Consider the following 12970-nt stretch of genomic DNA (forward strand, 5'->3'; position numbering starts at 1 on the left):
TTATAAAAGTGAAAAGTTTGACAGTCCATTAATGACTTTGAAGCATTGACTAACATAAATCTTACCTAAAGAAACACTTTATTGTTTTCAACCTACAAATGTTCCCTTGATAAAATTTACCATTTAGTTTAAATTTTAGACAACACCACCGCTGGAATAGTAACAAGTTACAACTATTTATTCTCCCTGAAATAAATATGAAAATCTGATATCCAACTTGACGGCAGTGAAATAATTGCAATTCCAATTAATTTGGCAGTACGTACTTTTCTTACGGTGTCCGCGAAGACTTTGCAAGCCATACTTTCCCGGTCCTATTTAGGTTCCCCAGTCTCTATTAACCCAATAGACTCGAACTTTAACATCATTGATTTTTTTGAACTTGACGTTATAGTTTAACCTAACTCCTCTGTTATAATATTAAAATCGTCTTTCATCCGAGCATGTTATCTTTCAGCGGTATCTCTGTTAGACATAATAGCTGCTTCAAAAAATGATGGCAAGGGATTGTTCTTTGCCCTCTTCTCTATTTTCTCTAATGCTGCCACCCTTTCTTATATCCTGCTCACTGTTTCCAGAGAGTCTTGCTATCACTCCAACAGCTGCTTATGGAGGCAGAACTTGGAGAAACAATTTCCAGTCTCTAGATATCCTGACACCCTCTGTTTCCAACGATGCACTTGCCCGACCGATCCTTCTGAGCAGCAATACCTCATACAATAATATGACTCTGCAGTATGGATGTGGATTCTTCTGCTATGGCAGCCCTTGTGAAACAGGCTACCTATTTGCAACTTTCTTTCTTGTCTATGCTAGTGATGGTAGGCTGCTTGATATGGAAATGGTGTGGAGTTCAAACAGAGACCAGATTTTGCAAGAAAACGCAGCTCTAGCACTGACCTCCTTGGGAGAGCTTGTATTAAGGAACTCAGATGGCACTCTTGTCTGGTCCACAAATACATCTACCCAAGCTTTTCAAAGGATGGAGATACAAGAATCTGGGAACCTTGTTCTATTTAACACCTCTGGCTGGATCATCTGGCAGTCTTTTGATTATCCAACTGATACTGGGCTGCGAGGGATGAAACATATGGTGGGATGGAAATTTATTTCAAACATCTCTCCAAAGAATACAACCCCGGGTCGTTTCTATTGTACCATGCTTCACGATGACTTCGCTATGTTTACAACCTCCGCACCGGCTCAAATGTATTACAGATACCCCGAGGAACCTCTGCATGTGGAGTTATCTTATGTCCAGTTTGATGATCAGTACCTCAATTATTATTCTCAAGGACAACCATCGCCTGTATATAGAATAGAAATACCCAGCGGCACCCTTTACAATAAAATAGATTCAGATGGGATTTTGAGAGCGAGCTTGGTAAAAGAAACAGAAGGAAGATCTTGTGTTGTCTTTGCACCATTTTTCCGGACATCAGTGCCTGATTGTGTTTCTCCAGCATCATGCGGGGACTATGGCGTTTGCCTAAACGGTCAGTGCACTTGTCCAGGAGATGGCAATGCTTTTCAACTGATTGATGCCACGAAACCCACATCTGGATGTGCTCCACGCGTTCCTCTAGTTTGCTCACAGAGGAGTAGGCTCCAAGGTCATCAATTTTTGGAACTTGAACACGTTGCGTATTTTATTTATCTATATGAAAATTCTTCAACGCCATGGTTGGTGTCAAGGGTAGAATGTAAAACACTTTGCCTCAAAAACTGCTCTTGCAAAGCTGCTTTTTTCAGGTACGGAACCAATTCTTCTATGGATTATTGTTATCTAGAGTCCAATATCTATTCTATAATAACAATGACTCCAGGGGAGAAGTTTTACAATTCCACTGCATACATTAAAATCCAGTCTAGGTCCAAAGGCTTTGATTCCTCAGTGGTTGTTATCAGTTGCGCTTCTGTGGGTGGAGCAATAGCTCTGTCAATCTTATTGTGGGCATTTATAATGAAGTCTCGAAAGAGAAGACAGCAGAAAGAAAATGATGAAGATAACGAGGAAGATGAGGTAGATTGGCCAGAAGGCTTACCTCTACGTTACACATTTCAGGAATTGAAGGATGCTACAAATAGCTTTAGTACGAAGCTGGGAAGCGGGGGATTCGGTTCAGTCTACGAAGGTGTTTTGGCTGACGGCTCAAAGATAGCAGTGAAGCGACTTGATGGAGCAGGTCGAGGGAAAAGGGATTTCAGGGCAGAAATCGAAACCCTAGGAAAAGCTGTTCATCTTAATTTAGTAGGTCTGAAGGGATTCTGTGCCGAAAACTCCCATCGAATGCTTGTATACGAGCATCTCCCGAATGGATCTCTGGATAAATGGATATTTTTTAACAATATGCATCAACATTTCCTAGACTGGAGGACTAGAAACAAAATAGTTGTGAATATTGCAAGAGGATTGACATATTTACATGAAGATTGTCGAGAGAAGATAATTCATTTTGATATCAAGCCTCAGAATATTCTTCTGGATCAAAATTTCAATGCCAAAGTGTCAGATTTTGGCATGGCAAAGCTGGTTAACAGAGACCAAAGTGAAGTGATAACTATGATGAGAGGGACACCAGGATATATGGCACCAGAGTTGTTGAACATGCATTTCACAGAGAAGGCAGATGTATATAGCTTTGGAGTTATGGTGATAGAAATTGTCAGTGGAAAACGAAGCAGAGAGCTTTCAGACGACTTATTTTCACTGTTAAAAGTTAAGGCGGAGGAAGGGAGGTTAATAGATCTGGTGTTTCCAGGACTTGAAGATGAGGAAATGGGGATGGAAGAGGCGGTAAAATTGTTAAAAGTGGGGATGTGGTGTGTCCAAGGCAATTTTATGAGAAGACCAGCGATGTCCATTGTGGTGAAGGCGTTGGAGGGATTAATAGACACGTTTAATGATTTTCCTTCCGCGGTATCATGCTTGACAGTTTCATCTTACCAGCAGTCTATCTTCTCACCCGAGCCGTCTATTTTATCCGGACCTAGATAATTTATATGTTTGTTGATTTTCTTCTAGGAAAAAAAATCCCCATGATCTCTGTTCATGTTCTAAAATGTTTGAGTACGTCTTCATAGTAAATATGTAATCCGCTAACCGCTATAATAACTTAAGTAGACTTGTGTAAAAAACTTCTGTAATATAACAATCGCTTCAGCCCATGGTCATAAAAGGGTTCTCTCCTATTATGTTGATTCTGATTTAAATGGACTTCGCATAATTTTATTTTATTTACTTACATAAAAGCTGAGCAATTAATAGTTTTTTCTTGGAGTTGAACCAGCAAAAACAGATGGAGTATCTAACATTTTTTTTGTCGGTTTTCAGATTTTGAAATGCTATAAACTACTGTATGTAATATTAAGAGATGGAGCATCTAACAATTTTTTGTCGGTTTTTAGAGTTTGAAATGCTATAAACTACTCACTGTCATATTTTTATAGGTTGTAATGTCTGTATTTTTCATTTTAATAAGTACACAAATATTGGGTGTTGCGCAGTTATGTATACATGTAGTCATTTCTTCAAACACTGACGCACAATAAATGTTAGTTTAGGTGGTTGCCATGGCAAAGTTACATAAGTTGCATTTTGGAGAAAAGTAGCAATTATTGTTCATCGTTTGATTGCTACATAACAATTCATTCGAAAATTATCGAAGAATTAGTAGCTGCTTGTATTTGGAGAGAATTAGTATAGATGAATTCTGTAAGTTTATTAATATCAAAGGTGCATGACTACTATTCTATATTCTTGTAACAGTACTGACTTAGTTGTACATAAATTGTAGTGCGTGTCCCTAGTTCACATTTTGTTATCGTTGTTGAACTCTTTTAAAACTAGTTTTATGTTGTTGGTTAGCAGCATTCTTTTCAGATTATCAGATATTGTGCTATGGATTCAGTTTATTATGTAATGAGATTACTTGGTACTCTATATTTCATGTATGTATGATGATTTTTTTTAGTGTTCACAATTATTGATGATGATTATTACATTGCTTTCAATTATTAATGATGATTATTAAGATGATTTATTATCATATGTGTTTTCTTATGGATACTTATCCCATACTTGCATGTGTATAGTGTGCATGTTTGATAGAGGTTTTGCTCTGATACCACTAATGACAGTACGCTCTAATACCACTAATGAAGGTACAACTCTGATACCACTTGATAGAGGGCCACACCACCCTTACTCGCTCACAATCAAGAAAGCAACAATATAGAGACCAAGAGAAATTAAAAAAATGCTTCACAAGAAATTTTATTATACTTGAAGATGCTTACAACACCCACAAGATCATATCAAGCTTCTCCTTGAGCTTCCACTCCTCGAGCTTCTCCTTGAGCTTCTACTCCTGAAGCTTCCCCCTTGAGCTTGATTACAAATGATAATAAGCCTTGCTTAAATAGGCACTTCTAACCCAAGACATTACAAACACAACCAATGTGGAATAAAAGGTAAATACAACTATCTTTAAATAACTATTAAATTCTCACCCAAATACAACTAAGCACCCAACAAATATTAAATACATGATTTATCCAAAATCTTCTAGAATTCCTCCACAACCTTCTACAATTTCCACAACCTTCTACATTATCCACAACTTTCTACAATATTCATAACTTTCTAAAATTCTAACCACTCACCTCGATTAATGGAATGACAACTATTTTTCTTATTTTTCTATTTTATGCCACCTATGCACCTCGAAAATAAAAATCCTCTTTTCCTTTCTTTTCTCCTTTTTATTTTTTTTATTATTTCTCCTCTAATTTTCGTCACTTTCTCTCTCCTCCACATTTTTTTTTTTTCAATTTTTTTTCCATGCAAGATGCTCCTGCATCAATGTTTGCCTTGCGTGTTTGCTTTTGTATGACATGTCTGATATGGTTAAGGAAGGGAGTCGTAGTCACCTGCTAGTCAAGATCTACACGATGCACCACTTCCTACTATTGTCTGTTTAGTTTAGTATATATTGTGTTTGTACATGCATAGTTTTTATGCAGGTTGCAGGTATTGAGTATCGACTTTCCTAAATTCTCAAGATGAGCGTACCCTATCACATTATCTCAATGATAAAAGAGGGGAGATAAATTCTCAAGTCCAAATCCCAACCTTTTGAGCCATTTGTCCTAAATGAAAAATTAGGACAAGTATCTGAGTTGAATACCCACCGAATGTGTTAGATGACATATTTCATGATTTTTAATTATTTAGATTTATTTTGTATGATTTGTTCTATGATGGGTTTTCATATTTTATCTTGGAGGTCTATGGTGAATTTTTCATTAATTAAGTCTTAATAAATAGATTTAATTAATAAAATATCATGATCTTTGATATTTTGATTGTAATTAATTAAATGTGAATTATTGGAAAAAATGAATTAAATAAAAGAAAACTAGAAATTAAAATTAATAGTAATTATAAAATAATAATAAAGTAATAAATAAAATAATAATAATAAAAGTTATAAAAATTAAAATGAAAGTTATAAAATTTAAATAGAGATTATTTAAAAAGTAAATTTGAGTTATAAGCTTACATGGGAATTAACATGTGTCAACAACACGGGGGTTAGTGCATCAATTAAGCACAATGTGTTTACAACTCTATGACTCATCAAAAATATTGAAAAATACCCATGCTTAGGTGGTGACACCTCTCAGTGGTTTCAAAAAGAAATCTAAAGGTTTCTTGAGAGCTTTTTATATTTAGGCATTCATAGAAGCTTAGGAAGGGGGTGGAGAGCAATTGGAGCATTGGAGGACTCAAGAACTCTGAAGAAGGGAGCTTGCTCTGTGGATTTTTCTGAGGAAGAGCGAATTAGCATCAGAATCCGGGTAGATTCTTGTGATTTTTCTTATGCTATTTCTGCATCATGCATTCTTGACTTATTCGTGTCTTCCATATGTCTTCTGAGGAATTTCATATTTTTATTGTATGCATTTTCAATTTGGGCAATTAAATTTATTTGAGAGTTTTATATGCATGGATTTTAAAAAAATGAGAAAATGGGTTTGAGTTCGAATTAGAATCAAATTAAAATAGATTTGAAAATGGTTTCAAGATTTATGGCCAAATCCATTAGTGAAATTATTGGATAAATTTAGAGAACAATTACCTTTTAAGAAAAAAATTTTTAATTGTCCTATCGCTGCCCCTTGGATAGACCCGAACTTAGTTATTCATAACCTTTTATTGGGATCAAATTTATTCGATGGCTCGAGTCAGAATTGGTGCAACTTTGCCCTCTCCAACATATTTAAATTTCAGCCCGATCTAATGGTTCATTAGGAAGATATGGCCGTCGTACTGAGACTGTTTTATTCAAAGATAGATATTTCTCCATTATTCATAACCAATAATTCTTTATCCTTAAACTTCACAAAAATAATATATCAAAGCATGGAATGAATTAAAGATATTATTGAAATCTTCCTTTATTAGAATCTTATTAATATGCATTAGTTTTATATGGTTTATTATCTAATCTAATTAAATCAAATATAATTAAGATTAGTTAATAGTAGAAGAAATGTAATTAATTATTAGTCAATCTAAGTAAATAGATTTTTAAATAAGAGAAAACTAAAAGAAAAGATATTTTAATATAGTTTATATAGTGGAATTTTTATAATTTAATATATATTAAACAATTTTAGAGTTGTTTAATGAAGATGATAATGTTAAGAATTTGGAGATTATTCATGTTAAAATCTACAATGAGTCTTATTGGTTTGTGATAGGGATCTCTTTCAAACAACGTTTATATAGACAAAATATTATTAGAACAATTAGAAAATGGAGTCTAATAGATGATTTTAATATTGATTAAATAATTGTAAGATGATAGTTTATATTATGTTGATTTAAATTTAGAAACTCTGAATGGTATTGGATTAAGACTTAATTATTATGTTACTGGTTAATATGTTTGAATACCTTAATGGAGTTAAGAGCTAGCCAAATATTAACTAATGAGTTTATGAAATGATTCTATAGATTGAGTATGTATAGTTTGAGGAGTTTATTATTTATTAATATTTGTAAGGACTAGCAAACTATTAATAAATAATGGTTTAAATAGATATCAACAAATTTGATTAGAGTTAATCTAGTGAAGATTATTTATTGATTAAAGCTTGGTAAAAGATAATAAATTTTGGAGTTGGATTATAATTAATTTTTAATCAATTGATATTCATTGAGTTGATATTATAACTATGATATTAATAATTAAGTTGTGTGATAGAGTCTTATTTAAAAAGATTAATGATAATACAAATTTGTTAAAGAAATGTTGGTATTCTTTAGAAGATGACGAATATGGTCAGTTAAGATTTTCAATAATTATTATTGAATTATTAATATGATCTTTTGAGTATTGAATTATAGTTGACTTTTATCACATAGAATTATAGTTAGTTATTAGTCAACTGATATTAATTGGAACGTTTCTATGATTATGTAATTATTAATTAAATCAATCAATGAGAGTTAATTAGATTTAATTAACAATTAAGTCAAGTAATGAAGATTTAATTGATATAATTCTTTTAATAAGAATGTAGAAATATTGATATCAAGTTGATAGGTCTTATTCTTATGACTTGAATGATGACCTTAGATATTTAATGGTGAAAACTTAGTAATATTTTAATTGAGGACTATTAGAATATGGACCTATGTTAATTGATTGATATAATTGATCATTTTAATAAAGTTATAATATCTTATTCGAAGAATGATAATTGGTCATCTTATAATATAATGAATAAGGATCCTAAAAAAGTCGAAAGGTTAATCAATTAGAATATGGATCATGGTTAAATATAAAGGACAATTTAATTAAGGTCAATGATGATCAGTTTAGTGAATATTTATCCCTAATTTATTCTTAGAATAATTCTATCAGAGAACAAATGGGTTGGCTTGTAGGTCAAATAATGAAACTTAAAACACTTGAAGTATACTTGCAACCAGAAAACTAAAAACTCCTACACATTATTCAACTATGTGAATTTAGTAAACCAAAACATGTGTTTACATCTTGTATTTTATATGCTTCTTGTTTTGGGTTTTGGGTTGACTAGTGTTGACCAGTCCTAGGTTGTTACCAGAGGCTCAAGGGTTATGAGATATGATGGCATGTTGATTTTATTTGGTCTCGATCTTTATAAGCCCAACCATGGTAATGTGATCGTATGCTCTATGAAATATTTGTATTTACTGATTGTTATTGTTCATCAGTCTTCATGTGTGAAGCTGGGAGGTATGTGTATGAGACACTTGAGCTAATCATTTTTGAGTCATCGATCAGTTATCCTTAGATTATTTTTTAGTCGCCATGATGGGACTAAAATGTGGATTTATTTCTTGATGATGTCATGTTGTGACATGTTTGACTCAACCATTTTGGAGTCTTCGATCAGTATTATTTTGAGATATTCTTGGTTGCTTGTTGAGAACTATTTATCTTGAGATATATTCTGGTTATTGAGAACCAATTGATACTTATGATTATCAGTGATGTCTTCAGTTGCCAATAGAGAATGGTTGTGGTCATGATTTTCTATGGATGCTTGTTCAAATGCTCATGGAGATTTGATGATTCTTATCTTGGAGATTTGATGATTCTTATTATAGATATTTGATGTTTTTATGCATATTTGATGATTTTATTATGGATTATCTTTTATGATTTTAAGATTTATGATTTCATGAGTTTAGGGTAGGTAATCTACTTGTAGTGTCGGAAAGTGGCTTGCAATGAGGGCTGGGGCCCTAAGTGGCTACCTGGGTAACTCATTGTAAGTTTGGTTAATAAGTGATAACATTTACACACTAAATGTGGATTAAATGAACATAAAAAGATAATTGTTGATGTTCTCGCCCATGCCTCGAGTGCTTATATAGGCTAGGATGGGAGTAGTGAGAATGCATGGTTGCGACCGTGCATTCCATAGTATCTCTCGTCAGTGTGAAAGGATACTAGTGGTCGCATGAGATCAGTATGGACCCGTGGAGTTTAGCTAACTGCCAGGGTAACTTGTACGTGATAAATGTGATGACACTTTCCCGCTTGCAGAGTAGGTTTCCTACATGTCTTTGTGTGCTTCTAAGAATTAGATGTCAATTTTGTGTGATGGAACCTTTGAGTTAGTATACTTTTAGAATTCCTAGACTTATAGAGATCTGTGCTTCGTATATTGATATCCTATTTGGAACTTGAGATTATCTCCTCAGCACGGTGGGAGTGGACCACTTAAATTCCACACGATTGGGTGGTAGTGTATTTTCACTCTTATCATTTGAGATCCATCCGAGACACCGTGGCTGGAGTATCCTTGGTTGGTATTTATTCTTCATTATGTTCTTGGACTGTTATGATGGATAATATACCTTATGATGAATGTATTTACTGGTATGTTTCTTATATTGATGATTTTTTTTACTTTGCATATGTTAGTTGATGATTTATTATGCTTTACTTTGCATGTTAGTAGGATGTTTTAGGAGTGACATTCGTACTATGTTAATACCGATGATCTCTTCGATGCTTTGGAATGTTACGCACAGAGGGATGACTAGATCCACAATGGTGTAATGATGCTATTTACAATTGGGAGGAACCGTGCACTTAGTTATTTATGTTTGTGATATATGGTTATCTTTTGTGATGGATGTCTATATCTTTTGTGAAGATGTATCATATATGATATGTGGTTTCATTTATGTTATTGCATCATGGATTAATATTAGATGATGATGATGTACTTTATTTACTTGGATGTTTATTCTTTTAAGCTTTTCATACCCTGTGATATGTACAGTGGATGATTGAGCTAAAACTAAAACATAATTACAAAAGGACACTTGTATATTGTTTAAGTACATTGGATGTATCATTGTTATTTCATAAAGATGGGATGTTAGATGAATAACTAATTTAGATGTGATACAACGTTAAGGGATCTTTAAAGAATGTAGTCTGTTATGTATATATGCTATGTTTATTTTCATTTGAATTGTTGCTATTGCTTCCGCAAATGTTATGAATGGTTTTATCTTTCATGTTTAAAAAAAAAATTGTTTAGCAAACTTAGTAAAATTCTTTGGATCCCTTGGCGGGGCATTACATTTGGTATCAGAGCCCGAGTTTCAACATTGGGAGCTCTAGGTATATTGAAATGCTACTAGTTATTAATTAGTTGAATAAAACAAAAACTTAAAACTATCATGTGTATTTTTTTCAAACTGAAAATTTGAAACTAGGTGAACTGAAACAAAACTTAAATCTGTTACTTGCATATTTTTTTTATATTTCAACACTTAACTTTCAAAACTAAAATTTTTACTGAAAATCTAAACGAAGGCAAAACTAAAAATTGAAACTCATTCTAGCTACAAAACATGTATTTTTTATCTATGTTGTAAGGTAGTGAACCTCTTTTTTTCTTTGCAATCATTAAGTTGCTCTTGTTTAGAATAAATTAAGGGATCTATTTTAGTAGTTGTTAAAAGAATAAATGTTGGATTGATATAGTTTAAGGTTTACCATTAAACCAGAATCATATTGCTCTAAAGGTGTTGTAATATCCTTAGTGGAATCATGTTTTTCTATAGAGGGAAAAGAGTTCAATGGGACCCGCAACGTGAGTATCTTAGTTTTTCATTCCTGTAGGCTTCCAAGAGTAAGCCTAATCTCAGGGGGGGTGGATGTAGTGCCTGCCCCTAGTTCACATTTTGTTATCATTGCTGAACTCTTTTAGAACTAGTTTTATGTTGTTGGTTAGCAGCATTCTTTTGAGATTATTAGATATTGTGCTATGGATTCAATTTATTATGTGATGAGATTACTTGAAATTCTACATTTCATGTATGTATGATGATTATTTTTAGTGTTTACAATTATTGATGATGATTATTACATTGCTTTCAATTATTAATGATGATTAGTAAGATGATTTATTATCATATGTGTTTTCTTATGAATACTTACCCCATACTTGCATGTGTGTGGTGTGCGTGTTTGTCTTGCATGTTTACTTTTGTATGGCGTGTCTGATATGGTTAAGGAAGGGAGTCATAGTCACCTGCTAGTTGGGATCTACACGATGCACCACTTCCTACCATTGTCTATTTAGTTTAGTATATATTGTGTTTGTACATGCATGATTTTTATGCAGGTTGCTGGTACCGAGTATCGACTTCCCTGAATTGCCAAGATGAGCATACCCTATCACATTATCTCAATGATAAGAGAGGAGAGATAAATTTTCAAGTCCAAATCCCAACCCTTTCAGCCATTTGTCCTAATTGCAAAAATTAGGACAAGTGTTTGAGTTGAATACCCATCGAATGTGTCGGATGACATATTTCACGATTTTTAACCCTTTAAATTTATTTTGTATGATTTGTTCTATGATGGATTTTCATATTTTATCTTGGAGGTCTATGGTGAATTTTTCATTAATTAAGTCTTAATAAATTGATTTAATTAATAAATTATTTATTTGAGAAAATTAATAAAATATCATGATCTTTGATATTTTGATTGTAATTAATTAAATGTGAATTACTGGGGAAAAAGAATTAAATAAAAGAAAACTAGAAATTAAAATTTATAATAATTATAAAATAATAATAAAGTAATAAATAAAATAATAATAATAATAAAAGTTATAAAAATTAAAATGAAAGTTATAAAATTTAAATAGAGATTATTTAAAAAGTAAATTGGAGTTATAAGCTTACATGAGAATTAACATGTGTCAACAACACGGAGGTTAGTGCATCAATTAAGCACAAGGTGTCTACAACTCTATGACTCATCAAAAAGGTTGGAAAAGACCCATGCTTAGTTGGTGACACCTTTCAGCGGTTTCAAGAAGAAATCCAAAGGTTTCTTGAGAGCTCTTTATATTCAGGCATTCATAGAAGCTTAGGGAGGAGGTGGAGAGCAATTGGAGCATTGGAGGACTCAAGAACTCTGAAGAAGGGAGCTTTCTCTATAGGTTTTTCTGACGAAGAGCGAATTAGCATAAGAATCCGGGTAGATTCTTGTGATTTTTCTTATGCTATTTCCACATCATGCATTCCTAACTTCTTCGTGTCTTCCATATGTCTTATGAGGAATTTCATATTCTTATTGTATGCATTTTCAATTTGGGCAATTAAATTTATTTGAGAAAATTGTATGCATGAATTTTTAAAAAAAAGAGAAAATGGGTTTGGGTTCGAATTAGAATCAAATTGAAATAGATTTGAAAATGGTTTCAAGATTTATGGCCAAATCCATTAGTGAAATTATTGGATAAATTTAGAGAACAATTACATTTTAAGAAAAAAAAATTTAATTGTCCTGTCGCTGCCCCTTGGATAAAATCGACCTCAGTTATTCATAACTTTTTATTGGAATCGAATTTATTTGATCACTCCAGTCAGAAATGGCGCAATTTGGCCCTCTCCAACATATTTAAATTTCAACCCGATCCAACGGTTCATTAGGGAGATATGGCCGTCGTACTGAGACTATTTTATTCAAGGATAGATATTTCTCCATTTCTCATAACCAAGAGTTCTTTATCCTTAAACTTCACAAAAAATAATATATCAAAGCATGGAATGAATTAAAGATATTATTGAAATCTTCCCTTATTAGAATTTTATTAATATACATTAGTTTTATATGGTTTATTATCTAATCTAGTTAAATGAAATTTAATTAAGATTAGTTAATAGTAGAAGAAGTGTAATTATTAGTCAATCTAAGCAAATAGATTTTTAAATAAAAGAAAATTAAAAGAAAAGAGATTTTAATATAGTTTATATAGTGGACTTATTATAATTTAATATATATTAAACAATTTTAGAGTTGTTTAATGAAGATGATAATGTTAAGAATTTGGAGATTATTCGTGTTAAAATTTACAGTGAGTCTTATTG

General features: G+C 32.4%; 1 protein-coding gene across 1 annotated transcript; it reads left to right on the forward strand.

Annotated features, from left to right (window-relative positions):
- The first annotated feature begins 538 nt into the window (after nt 1-538).
- LOC149547241 (G-type lectin S-receptor-like serine/threonine-protein kinase SD2-5) lies at nt 539-2998 on the forward strand. Its single transcript, XM_089794718.1, has one exon. The coding sequence runs from the start codon at nt 539-541 to the stop codon at nt 2996-2998; it is 2460 nt and encodes an 819-aa protein (XP_089650844.1).
- Nucleotides 2999-12970: the final 9972 nt, after the last annotated feature.

Source organism: Cupressus sempervirens, chromosome 7 (genome assembly GCF_028749045.1).
Source record: "Cupressus sempervirens isolate cs-2001-9-10 chromosome 7, ASM2874904v1, whole genome shotgun sequence".
In the NCBI taxonomy this organism is placed as follows: domain Eukaryota; kingdom Viridiplantae; phylum Streptophyta; class Pinopsida; order Cupressales; family Cupressaceae; genus Cupressus; species Cupressus sempervirens.